Source organism: Lagenorhynchus albirostris, chromosome X, assembly GCF_949774975.1.
Source record: "Lagenorhynchus albirostris chromosome X, mLagAlb1.1, whole genome shotgun sequence".
NCBI lineage: Eukaryota > Metazoa > Chordata > Mammalia > Artiodactyla > Delphinidae > Lagenorhynchus > Lagenorhynchus albirostris.
Window position 1 is genome coordinate 12,180,871 of NC_083116.1, and position 25,368 is coordinate 12,206,238.

Genomic DNA, 25,368 nt, shown 5'->3' on the forward strand with positions numbered 1-25,368 from the left:
TGATCTGAGAACTGGCATGAAAGGTAGCTCTTCCTTATTTACTCCATAGCCACTTCTTGCTTGTGTGGAAAACTAAACAACCATGTGAATATTAAATTAAAGGATTTAAATTGTAGTGTGTATATGGACTTGACAATTTCTGTACTTCAGATTGGTACATAATAGGTTCAGGTCTGTTGCAGAGAGACTACATTGGTACCGTAACTTGCAACAGAAAACTAGGGTAGGGGAAGCAAAATAAAGTATACTTTTAAGCAGGTGTATTCACTTTCAGTTTACTTTTTGCAAAAAGGATATTATGGAAAATTTAGTGCTCTTATTAGTAAGCTGCGTCAGACCATGTATATTACAGTTGCAAACAAAGTCAGTCTCTGAATCAAAATGTATATAGTTACCATTCTGGTAAAGGTATTGTTTACTGGTTTCCAGGAACTGTTTGAAAATTTACCTGTTAATCACTGACCCTTAGCACGCGAAGGACCTGGTACAATCAGCTGTTCTAATGCCCTGTCTTGGGGCAGGCAGGTAAATAGCTAAGTTGTCCAGCATTGATAACTTACTTTTTCCAGGTTGCCATAGATTGAATGCTCCCTTAGTGCATGCCAGGGTGGATTTCCAGAAGTTATCCTTTATATACAGGCTAAATCTCTCCTACTTCAATTTATCTCAGTTAATTTTCTATTGATTCCCTATGGATTTTGGAGGCAATACCCCACTAAATAATTATTTAATAAGCTTAAAATGAAAATGGTGAGGCAAGAGGTCTTATCTGTATTTTAGGGTAATTCTTGTTCTTTTAATCTGAAAAATTATTTTCCCTATATCTATGTGAGGTACAAAAATTCAGACTGGAATACATCCAAGCATAGACATTTGGAGAACTTTGCAACCTCTAAGTAGTCTTGCTTAAAATGATTATTTTGGGAGTAGAGAGTTATGTCTTTGACCTTTAAATAGATAATTGAAGGGAAATCTTTGTGGCTACATACTTTAAAACATTTTAGGTTGGAAATTATAGTTATCTTTTTTTAAAAAAATAATGGAAATATGTAAGTGGATATTGGTTTTTATCATACTTTTTACTTAAAAAAATGGTTGTCTCAAACATAAAATAGTACCATCAAAAGAGACTATCCCAGATTTATATAAGAAGGTATATTATCCTGATTTAAAATAAGGAAAGTGAAGCCTCAGTGAAATAAAAGGGTGAGGTAAAAATGGAGCTCAACCTTGCGACTTCTAGATTCAATGAACCTCTTTTTTAAAAATATAAAAGGGGCATTAGAGCTGTATTGTGTGAAATGGGACCTTTTTTTTTTTTTTTTTTTTTTTTGCGGTACGCAGGCCTCTCACTGCTGTGGCCTCTCCCGTTGCGGAGCACAGACTCCGGACGCGCAGGCTCAGCGGCCATGGCTCACGGGCCCAGCCGCTGTACGGCATGCGGGATCCTCCCGAACCGGGGCACGAACCCGTGTCCCCTGCATCGGCAGGTGGACTCTCAACCACTGCGCCACCAGGGAAGCCCTGAAATGGGACTTTTTGACAGTAGGCTCTGAGAGATCACAAAAGAATGTCTTTCCTTGTAAAGCCAAACAATTACAACTTTTCTTTGTAGAAATAGTTGATCATTCCATTAAGAGAGGCAGCCATTCTATTCAATATATTCCTGTGTATTTATAAGCCATTATTTTGTGTTTAGAGCATTCTGCTGTCTAGTAAGGAAATTGACAAAGGTTGTCCTCAATAGTTGTTGTATAATAAAATAAATATTCCCAATCTGACCTTTCCTAAGTTAGTATGTTGCTGTGATAGTGATGGTTGAGACTGTGTGGATGAAAGAAAAATGATTGGCAGTAAAAATACTGTTTCTCTAGGATACTTACTTCAATTTAAACATTTAGAATTGCAATGTTGGCCTCAGAGCAGTTGGCTCAAACAAAACTTTTACTAATAATCTTCACTAAGTCAGCAACTAAGAGCTTAGTGGAGTTTGAATTTCCTAACAAGGTTTTCTCCTCTCCCCCTACTACTCTCTCTCTCTAGACAATAGCCAAACATGTTAAGACAAGAATTCTGAGCTTGGTAGAAGCATGGAGAAATGTGATGAAAAACTGACTTTTCCTCTTTCTCTTGGTCAGTGTGCTGGAGAAGAGAAACGAGTTGGTACACGCACAGTATTTGTTGGCAATCATCCAGTTTCAGAAACAGAAGCATACATTGCACAAAAATTTTGTGATAATAGAATAGTCTCATCTAAGGTAAGTTGTTTTTTAACTCAATAGATGTTCATATAGTGAGCCAGATAAAACTTATTTTTATATTTGCTGGAAGCTGGTACATTTATATATGTATACCTGGATGTGCACTTATACCAATCATAGACGAACTGTGGTAATTATTCCACCAAAAGGCAGTTTTTTTAAAAGCATCACTTTGTCTTGTTACAGCTGAAAGATCATTTACTTGCCCTCCACTATGATTCACATTGCCTGTTGATTATATGTATGACTTTAAGTCTTGAAGTGTGCTAAACGTGGAATTATTTACTTGCCCAGAGCTTTCTGAATTGCCCTTAAGTGGACGGACTGGGTTGTAAATAATTTACATTCTTCTGGAGGGTGTTATCTTAGAATGACATTTGTGTCTCTTTCTATTCCATTGCAGAGCTTCTCAAGTACACTCCTGGGTCCTAATGGGTACATTCTGTTCTGTACACTGCTTAAACAGTTAAGGGTTCAGTCACTGTAGCTGTATTACCATTTGAATAATCATCTTACTTTAGCACTGTGTAATACTAAAAGGAGTGGCCTGAAAGTCTGAAGACCTGTTTAAATCCTGGCCTGATCATTTACTAGCTGTGCGACTTTGGCCAACTTAATCTCTCAGTCTGAATGTCCTCATTAGTGAAATAGAGCTTATGTGATAGCGTTCTTTACAGATCCTAGTATCCAGTAGTCATCATTCTACAAGTATTAGTTTGCTTATCTTTACCTTTGACTGACTAGGTTAGGTGCTAGGTGCTAGATTGCTGGCCCACTGCTGTCTCTTATAGCATGGCACAGATCTTGATAATTTTCCTCACTTCCTAACGTAAGGTAGATCTCACATGTTGCTGACGGTTGGTTCACTGAATGTTGGCAAACACTGAGGACCTGAAACACAAAATTATGCCCTTCCTTTGCAAACTTAACATTTTGGTTTTCAAATGTACATGTGATTTCTTTTTGGGTAGTGATATACAGACACGGGGAGGGGGAAGGGTAAACTGGGACGAAGTGAGAGAGTGGCATGGGCATATATACACTACCAAATGTAAAATAGATAGCTAGTGGGAAGCAGCCTCATAGCACAGGGAGATCAGCTCAGTGCTTTGTGACCACCTAGAGGGGTGGGATAGGGAGGGTGGAAGGGAGACGCAAGAGGGAGGGGATATGGGGATATATGTATAGCTGATTCACTTTGTTATACAGCAGAAACTAACACACCATTGTAAAAAATTATACTCCAATAAAGATGTTAAAAAAATACAGACAGATTATGCTTAGCTGGGAGAGTAACATGTAAAATGCGGACAGAATGAATGAAAACTATATTGCCTAATGAGCAGATCTATTGGGCTATAGAACACTCTGAGTGTATTTGGATAAAATGTCTGTTTCCTGTTAATCTTTATCCTTATGGCAGAAATTTATCCTCAGCTAGAAGTTTCCATACCTGTGCCCAAGATAGTGAATAGTTCTTTCACTGAAAATTGTGACTCACCCTATAGTATTCAAGAAAACAATCAATAGTAGTCCTTTGGCTCAGAATCATAGACTTATAGAACTGAAACATCATAGGAGATCCTCTTGTTCAACTCACTTATTTTACAGATGGAGAAAGCCAACCCACAGAAATTAAGTTAGTGACATGGTCACGAAGCAGAGTTAGTGATAAAGCCAGGGTCAGAACTGCTTTATAAGGTCTAGTGGCTCTGAATAAAGAGCTGTTTTCACATCGTTTTGCAATTTGGGCTCCTCCCACAGTTTTCTCTCTCCTTTTGTATCAAGTGAAATATAAAATACTTTCTAGGGGATTATTGTTTCCTATAGTGTTTTATGGGGAAGATGGTAAAGTGACACACCGATAGTAAAGTGACTTTTCACTGAACCTAGTGATAATTGATTTGTTTTAATATACCATGAATTTTTACATATTAAAAGAACTTAGAAGACTCAGTTAATTCTCAACTCTTTTTGTTTAATAGAATATTTAATGGAATAGAATATTTTTCATATTTTGTTTACCTTCAGTTTTGCCAATACGCAAAACAATGCAATAGGATATTTTTTTAAATAGTTGGGAATTCATGAGCAAATATAAATTATTTCTAAACAGATCTGCATATACAGTATATATGTATGTGTTTTAGAAACCAGAATAAAGAAGTGAACATTTCTACATTGATCGACTAACACATCTCTTTTTTCTCTGTATTTTATATTTACAGTTTGTCTAGTTAACTGCTCATTAACTGATCTATTTTTCATAACAGATCTAGAGCAGAAAAAGAGGAATTGACAGTATACTAACTTCACAAAAAGAATGAAATTTTAGTACAATGAATAGTTACAAGAAAACAGCGTATAGTGTAGTGGTAAACAGCTTCACCCTTACAGACAGAAGACCTGGGTTTGAAGTTAAAGTGAGTCATATAACCTTCCTGTGTCCCAATTTTCTTATCTGTAAAATGGGGGTATTAACTACTTAGCTCATAGGATTGTGATTAGACTGAAGTAAAGTAATCCACAGAAAGCATTTAAGCACTGTGCTTGGCATGATGTAGTAACAACTCAGTAGATGGTAGCTGCTATTGTTATTTATGTTTCTGTGATTATTATTATTATTACTGCAGTCCTGAGCAGTACTATTGATTTCCTCAGTCTCCTGTGTTCAAATGTGTGGAGTGATCTCTCTTGAAAAGAGGCCTTCAGTCTGGAGAGAAAAAGAGTTTCATAATTTGACTTTCTCTTCCTCACATTGCCCTTTGGCTGATTGTATTTGCACCAGAATCTTTTAATTGAGGAAATGTGTAATTTATAGAATATGTTAGCTGCCTTCCAACTATGTAGCAAGTGTTGATTTCATTTCTAAACCATTTAGTAATAAAAATAACTTTCTCTTAATTGGGTGCTTTTTGTTTGTTTGTCTACAAATGACATCAGTAATGTAATATCATTGGGAATAAGTCCTGTTAATACAAGGAACACTGAAGATAAACACTTTGATAAAAATTTGTTTTAATTTACTTATAAAATGAGTGTCCTTTTCTTCTTTTGGAAACACAAACACTTTCTTTCGAAAAACTTGCTCTCTTTGGCCTTCCTACTTTAGAACACTCTGCAGGGACTTTGGGAATCATCAGAATTTTATGGCTGGTACAAAACTTGGAAATCCCCTTCTGTAGCAAAAGGAGCTAGATCTTTAAGATCTTTAGCTTCCATCACATTTCTCTGTTCTACATTTTTTTTTCCTTTAAAAATCCTGAGCCTCATCTTGAAGGCCCCTTCAGTGGGATAAGAATCAGGGAGCTCCACCTGACTCTTTGAAGCTATGCCCAAGGTTAAACTTACTCCTATGTGAAAGAATGTCTTAAAGTTTCAAGCCTAAAATTACACTAGCATTTTCCCTCATTTTAAAAGTCAGAACCTTCAGTAGAATTTATTAGACATGTCTTTGCATCTTATCGAACTCCCTGAAGGTGACTTTTTAGCTAAAATCCTAATGCAGTACTGTCTTGGTAACTCCTTTTGCTGTTCTAAATTTATGGTAGGAAGAGTGATGCTTTAAAAATGAGAAAGTTCTGCTTGACATTGGTAATGAAAATGGAAGTAGACTGCTGTGATGCTCAAAATTGAATTTAATGCCTACATCAAGGAGAGTTGATAATAAAGTGGATACAGTCATTTAGCAAAGTGAACAGTTATTCAAGCTACAGCTCTGCTTATTTACAAGTAATCTTCAAGTTTAGTGATTTTGTTCCATCACATCCAAATCCCAGTAGTTAGAAAAGTCAGTGCTCCTTCTGCTAGCCCCTTCGCAACTGGTTGTTAACTTTGTTCTTTTCAATAGTTACTACTTCGTTTTTTAGCTGCTCCCCTGTTTTCTCGTGATAACACAGAAATATTAGAACAAGTTATTTGGAGCTTTAGCTTCCACATCAGCATTTTTAAGGCTAAATTGGAAAATGTTTGGACTTTGGGTACAAACAAGTAATGTTCTAAGGCCTCCTTTGGTTTAAATTTTTCAATTTAATAGACTTTCAAAACTGAGGTTCATTTCCTACTCCCTCCTTTAAATTAGGAAAGTTATTTATCAAAGTTATATGGTTTTGATTTTAAATTAAATTAGGTGATAGATGTGCGAGGGGGTGACCCACAGTTTTTTCACATCAGAGGCCACATTTGTGTACCAATTATTTAATTCACTATAGAGAAGATGAAAAATGCATTGCATATACTTGGAAAGCTGGCATTTTTCTGGAGAAACTTTTAAAACATGTTCTGAATGTCACGGTTGCTTTTTAAGTTTATGGTTGCACATTAAGTTAGTATAGAAATCCACTTACTGACTTCTCTGAGCAAGAACTGACTTATGACCCCAAAAAATCTCCATTTTCATCATTGTGTATGAAACAAATGCTGTAAACATATTATTCCTGTGAGTTAACATTGTTTTTGGTTTGTAGCAACTGACTAAGTATGAGAGTCCACTTTTTAGGTAAACAAGGCAATTTGAATGAATAACTTGGTATTAATGTGGCTTTAATTCAATTTCAGTTTTAATTAGAAAACTCTTTTCTTAGTCTACATCTAGACTAAAGTTCATTCTTTATCTCACAAACAGTGGGAAATAAATGAAGCTTTTAGGCAGGGAGAGGTCATGTGAACAGAACCACATTTTGAAAAGGTCATTCTCATTGCTTTGTGGAAAATGGAATGGAAGGGAACAAAAGTGGAGGCAAGGAGTCCATTTAGGAGACCAGTGCAGTAATCCAGGTAAGAGATGATGGCTTGGACAGCGGTGGTAGCAAATACGGAAAGATGTCCCAGAGATATATAGGAAGCAAAAATGGCAGGACTGGTAAGGAATTTCTTGTAACCGGTGGTTAAAGGTGTCTTCCAAGTATCTGAATAACATGGCTAAGTAGATGTTCTTGTCATTCACTGAAATAGGACATCCTGAAAGAGAACTAGATTTGAGGGACAGAGAGAGCATCATGGATTCAATCTCCTTTTACATGGCTCTGTGCCTTCTTGCACTGGGTTCTTTACCACATAAACTCCCTCTAATCTTTCAAGGCTCAGTTCAGAAGTCACCTGCTCTTTGAAGCCTTCTCAAGCTTCTCTTGGGTAGGAAAAAAATCATAACTTCTACTGTATCCCCATAGCATTTTGCTCATGCTAGTTTTATGACATTTACCACATTAAATTGAGTGAATACATGATTGTCTTTTTGGCTATAACATAAATTCCATCTGGGTAGAAAAGCCATATCTTGATCTTTAATGTACCTGCTAAAATCTTTGTTATCTGGGCCACTGCCTGGCACACAGTAGGTGCTTGGTGAATTGAACTGAAATGCACTGCACACCAAGTGGGGTGACTCTTGTGAGCATAATCTAGTTCTAGTTTTACTAGAAAACTGCATTGAAATAATGTATGCTATATTGCATTTGTATTATAATAAAGAGATGAGAAGTTGAATTTGCTTTTTAGTTAGAGCAGTGGAGGAAATAGCCAAAACACAGGTTTTAATCAAAATTTCTTGTATGCCTTCTACATGCTGAACACTGTTGTAGGCACAGAAGGGAAGTGATCTTATGATGTGTATGATATGCTCCCTGACCTCTTAGCAGTTCATGACCTGATATAGGAAAGAAGAGGGCGTGTTGCAGTAGTTTCCTATAAAGAGAATAACCAGAGTTCTTCAAGGAAACAGTTCATTTAGTGAAACACAGGTAAACAAACAGTGGGGGCCTGGAAGCAGCAACAAAAAATGTTCCCTCTCAATGTGTTAACACCCCACGGAGGATTCTAACAGTCCCTAATGTTTGTTTGTTTAATTAAAAACCCTTTACTTAAGGAACAGAAGGTCAACAAGCTAGAAGCTCAGCTGTTAGCCTGTTGTTGGAGTTTACTTTGTTGTTTTAGAAAGTTAACCTTCAGTTATCGGGATAGTTAAGTGCTGATCTGAACTACGGCAGCTTCAAAGTGACTGGATCTGTGGTTTTGATCCCTTTTATTTTTGGTCACAAGCTGCCTCGGGAACCTGAAAACTGTGGACTCTCTTCTCCCAAGTGATACACATCCACACACGATTATGCACTTCATTTTGAATGGGCTTCCCTGAGGCACTTCTGTGAACGCTGGGGGAAGAACCTTCTAGGTTAGCGGAACCTTGAGCCCATACACCTTTTAAAGAGAGATTAGTAGTAAATCCCCATCTGTCGTATCATGCTCTACAACTTTGGCTTTTTCAGTCACCCCACCTAATATAATGGACATTTTCTCACATATGGAGACCATTCAAGTATAAATTTAAATCTTTAGATTAAGAAACATTTCTTGGGCTTCCCTGGTGGCGCAGTGGTTGAGAGTCCGCCTGCCGATGCAGGGGACACGGGTTCGTGCCCCGGTCCGGGAGGATCCCACATGCTGCGGAGCGGCTGGGCCCGTGAGCCGTGGCCGCTGAGCCTGCGTGTCCGGAGCCTGTGCTCCGCAACGGGAGAGGCCGCGGCAGTGAGAGGCCCGCGTAAAAAAAAAAAAAAAGAAAAAAAAAGAAACATTTCTTTCTTTCTGGTTTCTGGTCTTCTTTATTAAGACATCTAGAAAATCCAACTTCTGGTGATTTTAAAATTACCTAGTCCTTGAGCTTAAGGTATCAGTGAGAAAGAAGGTCTTTGTGATTTGACAGTTGGCCCAAGAGTTTTCTCCACCTGCCAGTGTACAATTTAGCGTTGAAACCTTTACCTATTACCAGTTAACAAAGCGCAGGGTGGTGCGTTGTTGATTAAAATGAAAGCCCTCTATGACCCAAGGTTATGTGTACACCTCAGCTGTCACAGAGGTGGGAAGCGGTGATAGGGACAGGATTATACTTGTGATGATGATCAAGATTCCAGAGGTTAGCTCAGCCAAAGGAATTAATTAAATTAGTACATTCACTCATCCAACTAATTTATTGTCTACTTTATGTCAGGCATTGTGCTAGGTGTTGGAGAAAAAGTAATAAAAAGACAGATGAGGTCTGCCCTTATAGATCTCATTGCCTATTGAGGGAGGAACTTTAATTAAATTATGCACACATATAATTATTCACTGAAACGAGTGTTATCAGGGAAGTATAGGATGATATGAGAGCAGATAACAGGGAACATAATTTAGATCGGGTCGGGGAAAGCAAAGCTGTGGGACTAGATGGCCCAATTGGAATGCTCCAAGTGAAAACTTCACTCCTGAAGAGAATGTTTATATACTCTACCTCTAAGTACACGCTTATTCATATGTTTGAGGTTTGGGTTTTAACATGCTTTCAAAGTGTTGTGATAATTTGGAATCATGAGTCATTATTATTAATATTTTTCAAGTTTCCTTTCTAATAATCTTTTTTTTCTTCTCCCCTTACAGTATACACTTTGGAATTTCCTCCCAAAGAATCTGTTTGAACAGTTTAGAAGAATTGCAAATTTTTATTTTCTCATCATTTTCCTTGTACAGGTAAGAGCTCCATTAGAAACTTAATTTCCTTAACCAAGTTTCAATCCATTTCTAACCTTAAAATGCCCTGTAATTAAAAAGTTGTTTCAGGGCTTATTATAATAAGACTTGTTAAAGTACTAATATTATATTTTAAGGTATATGTGATTTTACATATTTCTAAAGTAGCTCTTTTACTAGAAAACTCTAGTAAAACATCTAGACTAGTCTGCATCTCATACCACATGCTCTCTTGCCGCTGGCTTCCTTTATTTTCTTACAGGTGCCACATGCCCTCCTACCATAGAGACTTTCTATACACCCTTCACTGCACCTGGAAGGCCCTCCCTTCCATCTAGTTGACTTCTATTTACTCTTCAAATCTCAGTGTCTCACTTGTTTTAATATCTGGTTTTCACTGTACGCTGCCAGTTCTGTGAGGGCAGGGACTTTTCTCCATCTTGTTTAAAATAAAGCAGCATGTCTACAGCCTGGCTGGTAATAGCACAGAGGCTGACAGAATGGTGCTCAACAAATAGATGGTAAATGAATGGATGTATTTCAGTCAAGGGGTTAGTTCAAGCTGGGATGAAAACTAAGCCTAAATTTAGAACTATTTTCTTAAACTTACAGCTATGTGGATTGCTTTTGTTTTAATGAAAGTTAACATTCACCCTGCTACCGGAATGTGTTTTGTCTGCATTTCTGTCTGAAATGTTTGTAGCATGTAAGTGCTGCATATGAGTTAATGACTTATTTTCATTTTACTTTCAATTTAATTTCTTTACCTAGGTCACAGTAGACACACCAACTAGCCCAGTTACCAGTGGACTTCCACTTTTCTTTGTTATAACTGTTACAGCCATCAAACAGGTAAATTTCTAGTTTACAATTGTACTTGCATTTCAGTCCTGTCTGATTTGAATTTCATTGTCAAAGGTTCTTTTTCACATTTATATCGGGTGGGTATCCTTGATGAATTTAGTTTATATTTGGTTTTTATTGAAAACACATGAAAATTATTGTAAGGTGCATCTTTAATTTCTTTGCTCCTTTCTTCCTATTTGTGTGTGTGTGTGTGTGTGTGGCGGGGGAATATAACCCTAAAAGGAGAGTAAGTAGAAGGTGCAGCTCAGTGGGGAAGTGAGAGGTGAATTTTTAATGTGCATTACATTTTTCATTGTGCTATATCTGTCTGAAATATTCCCATTCTTGTGGACTTTTTAAATTGCTGCCTATAGCAAAGAACTCAAGAGCATACTTGAGTTTCTTACTTTAATTTTGTTGTCTTTCCTGATGCTGCTGAAGGGGGTCATGGGTAGAAGAGACTTTTATTCTTGTTTCTTGTCAAAGTTCATACCTGCCACAGTTTATGATAGTGCCTTTGAAAAATTCCAGATGAAATAGAAAATGGAAACAGGAAGCTGGAGGTGAAGGGGTGGGTTAGCAATGTTTATCATGTAATCGGAGAGTCCATAGGACCTGACAGATGACAAGGATACTTTTAGACAGTACTTACCAAAAGTACTTCAAAAAGTATCCCCCGAAACTTCCAAACTGTTTGCTTAACAATATTGGGAACATGGTTATCTTTCCTCTTGGGTTTATCTGGTCTTCTATCTTGCTTACCAGGAACTGCAAGAATATTTTATTAAGTGTTTGGTTGCTATATAAAGACTTTTGGAATGTTATTTCCTTAGGCTGTTAGGATTATTTTCTTTAACGTCATAGAATTGCTGGTTCCAAGAATAGCCTGTATGGTTTTCAAAAGCTCTTACTGATTCAGTTTACTCCCAGTACTAGTTCATGTTGGGGCCTTTCTTTCCTCACTGACATCACAGAAAGTACCATATGAAGTGATAGCCTAGCATTGCCATAAAGAAGGACAGAAGAGGAATGAACATATAGCAGCTGAGAAAAAAAGGGGAAGGCGATCAAGAGATTTTTCACACAGTTAGATTTGAAAAGGTACACTCATTATTATAAAGAAAGAAAGCAAAGTGATGTAAAAAAAGAAGGAGATCATGCTAAAACAAATGAACGCCCTCCATCCGTAGTTCATTTGGCTTAAATTTACTCTAGACCAAAGGAAGCCCAAAGGAAAATGAACTCTGATTACTTCTAACTCTAAAAAATGAACAACAATTTGTATTTTTTTTTGGTCACCAAGTCAGTGGAGAAGTTTAACCGTCGTTCTCTAAAACAACAGTTTTAGATAGATACTGTTCCAAAATAATCCTCCTTGCCTTTTCTATTCTCTGTCCCTGGGGAGGAATTATATTTCCTCAGAGATGATCACTCCAGCGGTCTACTATACAAGAACATATTTAAGTGATTCGCTCTATAAGAAAATAAAACTTTTTTCAAATTAAAGAGTAGAAAAAATTAACATTAACTTGAATAAGAGCAGAATTAGAAAAATAAATCATATCCTTCACAATTGAAGAATGCCTGTGTTTTTATTAATACTTACCTATATAATTCAGGAACCTTTTAACGCAATAAAGCTATAAGGGATATTTTGAAAGCATATCTTAGTTTTTGCTGCAGAAATTTACAGTGTTGTCTCTGTAGCATTCTGAGTTGAAATTAATACTGTAAATATAAATACCTGCTGGTGACTCATAGAGGGGGTTATAGAAATTTATTAACAATTTTACTTCATTATGTGAGCTTGATTATGTCCTTACTTTTTTTTTTTTTTTTTTTTTTTTATGTCCTTACTTTTATCCTTCTAGGGATATGAGGATTGGCTGAGGCACAGAGCTGACAATGAAGTCAACAAGAGCACTGTTTACATTATTGAAAATGCAAAGCGAGTGAGAAAAGAGAGTGAAAAAATCAAGGTATTAAGTTTTGTAGTTCATTCTTTTTTAAAATTACAGTAAGAACACATCATTTTAAAATGTACAATTCAATGGCATTTCGTACATTCACAGTTCTGTGCAACCATCAATACTGTCTAGTTCCAGAACATTTTCACCACCCGGAAAGGGAAACCCCCATTGCCATTAAGTAGTCATGCTGCATTCCTCCCTCACCCAGGCCCTGGCAACCACTAATCTCCTTTCTGTCTCTGTGGGTTTACGTATTCTAGATATTTCATATAAATGGAATCATACACTATGTGGCCTTTATGTCTGGCTTCTGTCACTTATTGTTATGTTCTTGAGGTTCATTCATGTTGTATCCGTACTTCATTCCTTTTGATGATTGAATAATACTCCATCATATAGCTATACCATATTTTGTCTATCCATTCATCAGTTGATGGACATTTTAGGTTTTTTCTACCTTTTGGCTATTAGGAATATTGGTAGTATGAATATTCATGTACAAGTTTTTGTTTGAACACCTGTTTTCCATTATTTTGGGTATATACGTAGGAGTAGAATTGCTAGGTCATGCGGTGACTCTATGGTTAACGTTTCCATGAACCACCAAACTGTTTTCCACAGCAGCTATATACCATTTTATTTTCCACCAGCAACGTATGATAGTTCTAAGGTATTGTTATTTTTTAATATCTCAGGCAATTTAATTTTTTATCCAAATTAATCATTGTTTCATATTACCCAATAAGAGTCCTGTCGATAAAATTTTAGACTTGTCCACATCAAATAATATTTTTTGTTCCCAACAGGTTTTATTTTAATTAATAGTAAGGTTTACTTTTTAGAGCAGTTTTAAGTTCACAGCAAAATTGAACAGAAATTATGGAGTTGACATACACCCCTTTCTCCACACAGGTGCAACCTTCCTCATAATCATTATCCCTCACCAGAGTGGCATATTTGTTATAATCAGTGAACCTCCAGTGGCACATCATTATAACCCAAAGTCCATAGTTTAGATTAGGGTTCACTCTTGGTGTTACATATTCAGTGAGTCTGAACAAACGTATAATGACCTATACACTATAGTATCATACAGAATCATTTCACTGCCCTAACCATCCTTTGTGCTCTGCCTATTCATCCCTCCCTCCAACCCAGGTCACCCTTCTTCTTTCTACTGTGTCCATAGTTTTGCCTTTTTTCATAGTGTCATGTAGTGAAAATCATACAGTATGTAGCTTTTTCAAATTGGCTTCTTTCACTTAGTAATAATGCATTTAAGTTTCCTCCGTCTTTTCATGGCTTGATAGCTCATTTCTTTTTTTTTGTCCAAATTATTATTTTTATTTTTTTAACATCTTTATTGGAGTATAATTGCTTTACAATGGTGTGTTACTTTCTGCTTTATAACAAAGTGAATCAGTTATACATATACATAGGTTCCCATATCTCTTCCCTTTTGCGTCTCCCTCTCTCCCACCCTCCCTCCCTATCCTACCCCTCTAGGTGGTCACAAAGCACCGAGTTGATCTCCCTGTGCTATGCGGCTGCTTCCCACTAGCTGATAGCTCATTTCTTTTTGCACTAAATAATATTTCATTGTCTAGATGTACCAGTTTGTTTATCCATTCACTTACTGAAGGACATCTTGGGTGCTTCCATGTTTTGGCAATTACAAATAAAACTGCTGTAAACATCCATGTGCAGGTTTTTGTGTGAACGTAAGATTTCAGTACATTTTGGTAAATGCCAAGTAGTGTGATTACTGGATCATACGGTAAGAGTATGTTTAGTTCATAAGAAGCTTCCAGGCTGTCTCCAACATAGCTACCCACTTTGCATTCCCATAAACAGTGAATGAGAGTTCTGTTACTCCATATCCTGGCCAGCATTCATTGTCAGTGTTCTGGATTTTGGCCGTTCTAATGGGTGTATAGTGGTATCTCATTTTTGTCTTAATTTGCAATTCCCTAATGACATATGGTGTTGAACATATTTTCATATGCTTACTTGCCATTTGAATATCTTCTTTAATGAGGTATCTATTAGGTCTTTGGCCCATTTTTTTATCAGATTGTTCATTTTCATATTGTTGAGTTTTAATAGTTTTTTTGGTTTTTTTAGTATATTTTGGATAACAATCCTTTATCAGATGGGTCTTTTCCAAATATTTTATCCTAGTCTTAAGGTATTATTTATCTATTTTTATTTTATTGTGTTATTGGGATAAAAAACACATAATACTGAATTTACCATCTTAACCATTTTTTTAAAATATTTATTTATTTATGGCTGCATTGGGTCTTTGTTGCTGCACGTGGGCTTCTCATTGTGGTGGCTTCTCTTGCTGTGGAGCACGGGCTCTAGGCGCACGGGCTTCAGTAGTTGTGGCTCACTGGCTTAAGTAGTTGTGGCTCACTGGCTTAAGTAGTTGTGGCTCGTGGGCTCTAGAGCCGCAGGCTCAGTAGTTGTGGCTCACGGGCTTAGGTGCTCCGCGGCATGGGGGATCTTCCTGGACCAGGGCTCGAACCGTGTCCCCTGCACTGGCAGGTGGATTCTTAACCACTGCTCTGGCAGAGAAGCCCTTAACCATTTTTGAGTATACAGTTCAGTAGTGTTAAGTATATTCACATTGTTGTACAGCAAACCTCTAACCCTTGGTACACACTTTTCTATTTTCTGTTTCTATTACTTGAATTACTTTAGAGAGATACTTCCTGTGAGAGGGAACTATAGTATCTGTCCTTTTGTGACTGGTTTATTTCGCTTAGCATAATGTCTTCAAGGTTCATTTATGTTGTGGCATATGACAGGATTTCCCCTTGTTTAAGGCTATGTAAATACTCCATTGTATGTATATACCACACTTTCTTTATCAGTTAATCTGTTGATGGACGTTTGGCTTCCTTCTACCTCTTGGCCATGTGAATAATGCTGCAGTGAACACAGATATACAAATAACTTTTCAAGATCTTGCTTTGAATTACGTTAGATACATACCCAGAAGTAGAATTTCTGGATCGTATGGTAATTATATTTTTAATTTGTGCAGGAACCTCCATACTGTTTTCCATAATGGATGCACCATTTTATGTTAGCGTCTAGATTACACAAGGGTTTCAACTTCTCCCTGTCCTCTTGAGCACTTGTATTTTTCTGTTCTTTTGGTAATGGGCATCCTGATGGGTATGAAATGATATCTTGTTTTGGTTTGGATTTTCACTTCCCTAATGATTAGTGATGTTGAGCATCTTTTCATGTGCTTATTGGCTATTTATATATCTTCTTTGGAGAAATGTCTGTTCAAGTCCTTTGCCCATTTTTTAATCAGGGTATTTGTTTGTTGTTGAGTTGTAGAAGTTCCTTATATATTCTGGATATTAACCCCTCATCAGATATATGATTGGCAAATATTTTCTCCTATTCTGTAGGTTGCCTTTTCACTGTTGATTGTTTACTTTGGTCATGTATTCTCATTTTCTAATTTTGATCTTTGTCCTGTGCTTTTGGTGTCATGTCCAAGAAGTCATTGCCAAGTCCAATGTCCTGAAGCTTTTTCTCCATGTTCTTCTGGGAGTCTAATGGGTTCAGGTCTCACATTTAGGTCTTTCATTCATTTCAAGTTAATTTTTGTATGTGATGTAAGAATCCAACTCTATTAATACTTTTGCATATAGATACCCATTTTTTCTAAAACCATTTGTTGAAGAGACTGTCCTTTCCCTATTGAATGGTCTTGCCACCCTTGCTGAAAATCATTTGGCCCTATATGCAAGAGTTTATTTCTCGGTTCTCTATTCATTGGCTTATGTATCTGTCTTTATGCCAGTCTTAATTTCTGTTGCTTTGTAGTATGTTTTGAAATCTGAGAATGTGAGACCTCCAAGTTTGTTCTTCCTTTTCAAGATTGTTTTGGCTACTCAGGGTTCCTTGAGATTTCATATGAATTTTAGGATTTTTATTTTCTATTTCTGAAACAAATGCCATTACACTTTGATAGGAAGTCCATTGAGTCGTAGATCACTTTGGATAGTATAGACTTTTTTTTTTTAATTTTTTAAATTTTTGGCTACGTTGGGTCTTTGTTGCTGTGCACCAGCTTTCTCTTTTTACGGCAAGTGGCGGCTACTCTTTGTTATGGTACGCAGGCTTCTCATTACGGAGGCTTCTCTTGTTGCGGAGCACGGGCTCTAGGCACGGGGGCTTCAGGAGTTGTGGTGTGCGGCTCACTAGTTGTGGCACGCGGGCTCTAGAGCGCAGGCTCAATAGCTGTGGCGCACGGGCTCAGTTGCTCCACGGCATGTGGGATCTTCCTGGACCAGGGCTCGAATCCGTGTCCCCTGCATTGGCAGGCAGATTCTTAACCACTGCACCACCAGGAGAGCCCATGAAAGGGTGTTGAATTACACCAAATGCCTTTTCTGCATTGACTGAGATGATCATGCAACACATTGTTTATGTGTTGCATTACATTGATTGATCTTCATATATCTATCCTTGGATCCCAATGATAAATCCCATTTGGTCATGGTGTATGATCATTTTAATGTGCTGTTGATTTTGATTTGGTAGTATTTTCAGATTTTTTGTATCAGTATTCGTTGAGGAAATTGGTCTGTAGTTTTCTTGTACTGTCTTTTTCTGGTGATGTTATCAGGGAAATGCTGGCCTCATAGAATAAGTTTGGGGTTGTTCCCCGCTCTTTGATTCTTTAGAAGAATTGGGAAGGATTGTTATTTCTTCTTTAAATGCTTGGTAGAATTCTCCAGTGAAGTCATCTGATCCTGGGCTTTTCTTCTGTTTTTGATTCCTGCTTCAATCTTCTCATTAGTTTTGGATCTACTCAGATTTTTTATTTCTTCGTGATTCAGTTTTAGTAGGTTGTATGTTTCTAGGTATTTATCTACTGGCATATAATTGTAGTAGCCTCTTATAATCCTTTTTATTTCTCTGCCATCAGTTGTGATGTCTTCTCTTTCATTAGCTGTTTGCATCTCTCTTTTTTTCTTAGTCTAGCTAAGGGTTTGTCAATTTTGTTAATCTTCTAATTTTGTTAGTCTTCCAAAGTTGTTTGTCAATTTTGTATTATTTTTAAAAGAATGTTTCTATGTGAATATGGATTAAATTATAGAACCTAATGGAAATCAAATCCTCCAGAAAAAGGGAACAAGATATATGGAACAGAAAGAGAAGAAGGTAGGTGAAAATACCATTCCAGAATGATTCAGTGCTGTGGTATGAATTCATACAAAATGATACTCTCCTCCCTATACGTTTATCAAGTATTATCACTGCTGAATTATTTATTAAACACCCGGAATTCCAGGCATAAGTTGTCCATATCCCCAGCAATAAGTAAATTGTCTTGCATCTTCTTATAGATGGGAGGAAGGCTACAGAGTGGGAGGGTTACCCAAGTTTGACATAAAATGTCTTTCTTCCACTCTTTTTTCTTTTCTCTGTTCTCTGCATCCCAGAGGGAGGACCTTGTGATGAATTAGAGTGGTTAGGATCTGAAGTTTCCAAACCAGTCGTAGAAACTCAGCTTTTTGTTCACATAAGAACCAAAGGCAGCATAAATGATTCATAGCATTAAATCTGTTGCTCGCAGGGCACGAAGTAAAATTGCAAAGCAAGTAAAAGCCTCCCACAACTCTCCTTTTCTCTCCTTTCCTCTTTCTGTTTTTGCTGTCACCCCCCACTGCCTTAGAAGGACCCCCATCTTCCACCTTTCCTCACCAGGCTACTTCTCCTTGAGGCTGACCTCAACCAGGTATAATCTGAATTACATCAGTTGTTGCTGTTGTGTGAAATGCTCTTTGATTGAGCCCGTTCTGGAGTATTTGTGTGTGGAAAGAGATGCCTATAAACTACAAGTGTCCAAGTGTTTGATTGCTTGGCTGGGGAGTGTGGGGACTCTTGTTAAGCAGGAGAGTGACTTATTCTGTATCCTCAGTGCATTGGGAATTTTTTGAAGGGTTTTTCAAAGCTAGGGGGTGACTTGATCTTATTTTTTAAGAAAAGACAACTCTGGAGAGTGAGCACAGTAGAGGCACGAGCAAAAGTAGAATGAGGGAAACCTGTTAGGTGGCTACTGCCGTAGTATAAGCAAATGATGATAAGAGCTTGTATTAGAATGATAGTAGAAGAGACAATAACAGTAAAAATAGTTGTTAACATTTATATGTTACATAAATATGCCAGGCACTCCCTTTTACATTCTATTAACTCATTTAATCCTTACTTTACAGCAGTCCTATGAAATAGGTACTTTTGTTATCCCCTCTTTACAAATGATGAAACTGAGGCATAGGGTGGTTAAGAAACTTGTCCACAACTGGTAAGTGGGAAAGCTGGGATTTGAATTGAAGCAAGTCTGAGTATGGCATCCATACTCGTAAGCACAACTTTGTCCCTCCTGTCTCGTGATCAAAATAAATGTATGTATTCAGGATGTTTTTCGGAGGTAATGTGTGGACTTACTGATGTATTCCATGTAAGGAGGGAGAAAAAGAGCAAAATAGAATAAAGATAGCCTCCTTGATTTTGGCCTGAGCAACTAGGTGCATTAAATAGTGCTATTAAACAAAATGCTGGTGCTAGGGGCTTCCCTGGTGGCGCAGTGGTTAAGAATCCACCTGCCAATGCAGGGGACATGGGTTCGAGCCCTGGTCTGGGAAGATCCCACATGCCACAGAGCTACTAAGCCCGTGCGCCACAACTATTGAGCCTGAGCTCTAGAGCCCGCATGCCACGACTACTGAAGCCTGTGCGCCTAGAGCCTGTGCTCCGCAACAAGAGAAGCCACTGCAATGAGAAGCCTGTGCGCCACAAGAAAAAGCAGCCCGCACTCGACGCAACTAAAGAAAGCCCGTGTGCAGCAACGAAGACCCACACAGCCCAAAATTAATTAATTAATTATTTTTAAATGCTGGTGCTATTAAATAAGCTGGAGAAGAATAGGTTTGGGGGAAAAGGTGGGGATGAAGGGAAATCAGGAATTTAGCTTGGGCCATGTTAGTTTTTTTTTTAATATTTATTTGTTTGTTTGTTTGTCCACGCTGGGTCTTATTTGCGGCACACGGGATCTTCGTTGTGGCATGCGGGATCTAGTTCCCTGACCAGGGATCGATCCTGGCCCCCCTGCATTGCGAGCACAGAGTCTTAACCACTGGACCACCAGGGAAGTCCCAGGCCATGTTAATTTTGAGATTCCTATTAGACAGCCAGATGGAACTGTCAAGCCTGGAGCTCAGAGATGTTTTAGGTGGATACAGAAATTTGGATGGAATCACATAAAACATAGAGGAGAGAAACAGGCCTTGAGGAATTCCAATGGAAAAATACAGGTATTTGTAAGGGAAAGAGTATGGGTTTTGGCATTAGAAATATTGGAAGAGTTTCTTCAGGTTTACTGATTATTTCCTTTGTATCCAGTATGCTTATAAGCCCATTGAAGGAAATCCTTACCTCTGATAACATGTTTTTCATTTCTAACTTTTCCAATTGCCTTTTTTTGGGAGTTTCCATATTTATGCCCAAATTCCTCATCTGCATGTGTATGTTGTCTACCTTTTCCAGTAAATAGTTTAATATCTTAATCATAGCTGTTTTTCTATCCCTGTTTCATAATTCCAAAATCTGAATATTTCTTTTTTTTAAAATTTATTTTAGTTATTGATTTTTGGCTGCGTTGGGTCTTTGTTGCTGCACGCAGGCTTTCTCTAGTTGCGGCGAGCGGGGTCTACTATTCGTTGCGGTGTGCGGGCTTCTCATTGTGGTGGCTTCTCTTGTTGTGGAGCACAGGCTCTAGGCATGCGGGCTTCAGTAGTTGTGGCATGTGGGCTCAATAGTTGTGGCTCAGGGGCTCTAGAGTGCAGGCTCAGTAGTTGTGGCACACGGGCATAGTTGCTCTGCGGCATGTGGGATCTTCTCGGACCAGGACTTGAACCCGTGTCCCCTGCATTGGCAGGCAGATTCTTAACCACTGCGCCACCAGGGAAGCCCCAAAATCTGAGTATTTCTGAGGCTGGTCCTATTGACACCTTTATCTTTTGATGATAGGTCATTTTTGTCTTGGTTTTGTGCATCTCATTTTTTTTTAATTGAATTTTGGGCAGTGCATGTAAAAGAATGCTGGAGACCGAGGCAGGTAACCTGTATTTGTGGCCTGTAGTGGGCACACCTATTCTGTCAGCCAGCCCATCAGTGTTGGGGGTTGAGTCAGTCTGGTAAGGAGTTGGCTGGCTTTGGATTTTGCTGTAGCTGTTGATGCTTTCAGTACACCACTGGACTTTAAATGCCTGCAATGCTGGGCTGCCACAGGGTTTTTCTCAGTGTCCCTGTTCCATTCTCTGCTTTCAGCAGGTCCTACATTCCTGAGACAGAGTGAATGCCTCTCTCTACGCCCTTTCTCCTCCCCCAGTGGTAGATTGCTCTTTCTTGGGGTTCCTGGTGGGAACAGACTGGTTTCTTGGTTCTCCTACTCCATCTCGGTATTAGGCAGGTTTTAGGCACCTTTGCCTCAGGGTGGAACTTTCTCAGTACTCTCCTTTTTATCAGTGCTAGGTCCTCAATATGAGGGGGTTTCCTGTCCCATCCCCAGCAGCAGATGGCTTTGCTTCTATCTCCCCACTAGCAGTAGTTACGTTACCCTGAATTGAGACTGTGCCCGGGAGGATTTCTTGCCTTTCTCTTAGGCACAGATGGCTTTTACCTCATATGAGAGAAGGGTCCACAGTTGTAGCATATTTTATGTCTGTTCCTCCACAGCAGTCATTCACAACCTGTATGCCTGTACCAGTGAGGAAGGCTCTTTTAGGCCTCCAGTCCTCATGCTATGTCATGAGCACTCAGTGGATGCCTATAGAGAACTGATATGTGCTTATGGTCTCCTCTTTTCTCTCAGGCTTGCAGAGGTTTGAAACTGTCACGTTGGCCCCTACCGAGCCTTTTACAGTTGGTTAAAAATCTAGTTATTTTCTTCCTAGGCACTTTTATGGCAGTCGTCTCTTCCTCCTGTGCTTCGTCAATTGTGAAACAGTTTATTTCTCCTCTCTCTCCTCAGAGGGACTTTTCACCCTTGAAATTCAGTTCATTTGGTTGCCCTGCAACCTCAGGTCTCTGATGAACTCCAAAAAAATATGGTTCTGTTGATTATCTGGCTTTTCCTGATATTGATGACAAGGGATAGTGATGTTCTCTTGTGGCTTTGTACATGCTAAGTGGAAACAACTCTAGAGTTGATTGTCTAACTGGACCATGTCGTTCCCTTTCTTTAAAAGTCCTTTCCCAGTCTCCCCTTGCCTTCAGGGTGAGGCCTAAACCCCTGACCCTGACCTGTCAGGACTTTTGTGATCTGGCCCCTGTCCATCTTACCAGCCTTAACTTGCACTCCAGGTGCAGGGATCTTTTCGTATCTGAGCGAATCATTGTCAATGTTGTAGAAGAAATTCTGTTTGTGGTTTTTATTTATCAGTGCCTGAGAATCATGTTCCGTTCTTCTAAGATGCTTTAGGATTTTGTTTGTTATTTTTCTTCTGTGTATTTAAGCATAGATTGTGGCTTTGTGTAAGCAACAGAAGTGTTTGTGTATGTGAGGAAGGCAAGATCCAAGAAAATAAAATATTAGTTACAAATTAGTTCCATTATTGATGCTGTTGCTCTTGGCTACTGATTAAGATTGGCAAAGAAAATAAAATTGTTCCTGAATAGACCTCGAGATCCTCATCTTCATCTGCCAGATTGTGTGTAGCAATTGGAAGGCAGGTGTGTCATTTGTTAGTTCGGCATTTCACAACCAGTGTGCCAGAGTTGGTGAGCCAGATACTGTGACTGACCCTCTCCTAAAGTGGGTGTCTTCTGTCGCCAGCAGCCCCTCCCTTTATCTGGAAGTGCTGTACAGAAGGGTTACTTGTCGTTTTCTGTGTGTGCCACGACATGGAAAATGTTGGAATGCACTGGGCTGGATAATTTCTTACATCCTTCTAAACAAATTTTATGACTATTCATAAGTTGGAAGTAAAGCAGTTATAGGGTATTAGTAATAATTATAATTAGCAACCACCAGAGGGTGAATATATGCCAGGCACTTTACGAAACACTTTGCCCGTATCCTCATTTCATACTCCAGCCAATCCTATGAGGTAGTTGCAATCATCAAAGACACTTAACCTAAGGTCATATGGTTAAGTGGCAGAGCTGGGACATAAAGCCAAGTAGTGAAGATCTGTGTTTTAATCATCATGATTTATTTCCTACATTATTAAGTTATGCACTAGAAATGGTTCGTGGTTTCTTCTCTCATGTTTTCCTCTACTTGAGCTTTGGGTACTTGCTCATAGCAGATGAATTGTTGGAAAATGACCTATTTGAAAAAAGTGTTTTCAAATGTTATGGGTAACATAAACACCTCTCTAAGCGAGATTTTCTGAGCACTGAAGAGAGAACTGTGACCCCAAAATAATAGCTGTTATCACTTGGAAGGCAAAGCATTTTGAAATATTTATCTATGATGCAGAGTGGGAATGTGGCTGACCAGTGTTCATGAAGTGCTCAAGTTAAGATGTGTAGATTTTCTTGATTCATTCATGAAATGATAATGGCCATTCTCTTATCAAACACCAATGCCAGAAACAACAGAGAGCAAAAGGGTCCCTGGATGCTGAAATCATTTGTTAGAGATTACAGTTCAATACTAAGGTAATCTAAAAGCATCCTAAGTCGTTGTAACCTTAAAGAGGATTCTGAACATGAGTGATATTCTTTCATGACCTTTCACATGGTATAGGATGCTGAGACAGTCTAAGCCCTAGAGGAGGAGAGGTCTTTTGCTACTGTTTTGACTTTAGTTTGAGGTATAATGAATGCTTTGTTTGGAATTAAGAATATTTATATTTATTTTGCTCTCTATGCTAGGTCGGTGATGTAGTAGAAGTACAGGCAGATGAAACCTTTCCCTGTGATCTTATTCTTCTATCATCCTGCACAATTGATGGAACCTGTTATGTTACTACTGCAAGTCTTGATGGGGAATCCAATTGCAAGGTAATGGAGATTAAACCTTGCCTAAACATTTTGAGCTCAGGATAGTTAATCATACAATACTCCATCCCACTGCCCCCTAATCTTTTATCTTATTTTTTTCCTGTTTGTGTAAGTGTTGTATTTGAAGACAGCTTTTATATAACTGTCTTTGAACTTCTAAGCAAATACTCAACTTTGGGGGAAAGGGTGGTGTTGGGTGAGGAAATCCACACCCCAAATAAAAGCCACCACATTTTTGATCGCACTGTTTGCATTTCATATTGACACTAACCCATTCAATATTTTATTTAGGCTTTTAAAAATGAAAGTAGTCTTAGGCTGAAACTATATAACTATGAAAATAACTTCACCCTAAGGTACTCTAACCTTACAGTTGGATCTGTTTTTATTTTTAAAGTGATGACTATCTTCTTGAAAAAAATGTTCATTCCTGGCATATAGAAAATCTAACCTGGAATGGTTGGATTACTTTTTAAAAATACCTTAGGGTGTAGTTTGACAAATATTTGCTTTATTTCAACTAGGAAGAATTATAAATGTGTTCGAGTAAATTTGTTCAAACTGGGGGATAAGTTATGTCCTTGGTACTTTCCGGCACTGTCAGTTCTTGGCTATCATCCAGAGCTCCACAGAGCGTGAACATGTATCCTCTATATGCTGCCTTTAAGGAAGAATACTAATGTGCTCACCTCTGTGTGTATCCTTGGGGGCTTTCCTCTGCTTGTTTATTCCATCTGGAGTTGAGGACCAGGACTCAGTATGTGGGAAAGGAACTTAAATGCCTGTTAGATAACTAATTTTTTTCTTCAGGGGCATGGTGATGAACTAGTCCCATTTAAACTACTGAAGAACAAAGTTGTATTTGAGGGAATGTCAAGATAAAAATCAAGAAATCTACCTAAAGATTTCCTAATAGGGAAAAAGTTGTTTAGAGGCAGAAAACTTTCAAGTGGTTTCATTTTCCAATTAAGTTGATCTGATAAATCAGCTAAAAGTACATAGGTTTTCCAAGTCAGGAGATAGTTTCAAATGTAGCTGAGGCAGATCCATAATATTCTCCGAAGACTGCGCGCAACAGCTTTCCCTTCAGCATAAGTGGTGCAGTCTTTGAATCTGCGTCAGCCCTTCTTTGATGATTTATAAATGGGTTCATTGGAGCCTGCCTTGAGTTCTGGGTCAATCAAGTAAGTACATAATATACATTAGTAGAATATTCTAACTGTCTGACTAAGGCAAGACACATCATCTCCCTGCTCCTTACGTAAATTGTAACCACTCAAAGCATTTTCAAGATCATTAATTTTGCTGTTTGTATAATGGAAACTATTGATGAATTTTTTCTTTCTGTTAGCAAAAATGTTAGCATTCTTAAGACCAAAAGGGTTATGTTCAATTCTTATGTGTATGTTAACATCACCATACACTATGGTGAGCAAAATAATAGGTCTCAGTTCTATAAATAGGAGAAAAAAATGCATTAAATTTTTCATGGGGTTTTCAGTTAATTATATGCATGCTGCAAATGGAATTCTCTCTGCTGTCAGTATCAAGAAAAGTTTTTAGTTTTCTCATTATCTTTGAAATCCCCTTGTAGCAGAGTTATCGTTCTAATTATTTGTAATATATTTCAAGAATAATACCATCAAGTTTATTTAGTTGGAAATGTGCATCAATATTTGTATCATTCTGCCAAAGCCTCTTACTAAAAACATACAGTGTTCATGAAATCAAGTGGGTATACGATTACA

The 25,368-nt window shown here is 38.1% G+C and overlaps 1 protein-coding gene and 1 non-coding gene across 2 annotated transcripts in view; one reads left to right on the top strand and one right to left on the bottom strand.

Moving 5' to 3' along the window:
- The window catches only part of ATP11C (ATPase phospholipid transporting 11C), a 168,490-nt gene that overhangs the window by 72,506 nt on the left and 70,616 nt on the right, over positions 1 to 25,368 (top strand). Inside the window, exons 2-6 of the mRNA XM_060138188.1 lie at positions 2,139 to 2,258; positions 9,669 to 9,758; positions 10,530 to 10,610; positions 12,476 to 12,583; positions 23,492 to 23,620. Of these exons, the coding sequence (XP_059994171.1) occupies positions 2,139 to 2,258; positions 9,669 to 9,758; positions 10,530 to 10,610; positions 12,476 to 12,583; positions 23,492 to 23,620 (528 nt within the window). The remainder of the gene's footprint in view (positions 1 to 2,138; positions 2,259 to 9,668; positions 9,759 to 10,529; positions 10,611 to 12,475; positions 12,584 to 23,491; positions 23,621 to 25,368) is intronic.
- On the bottom strand, positions 19,688 to 19,760 carry TRNAA-CGC (transfer RNA alanine (anticodon CGC)). The gene has a single exon. It is a non-coding gene; the product is annotated as a tRNA-Ala (tRNA).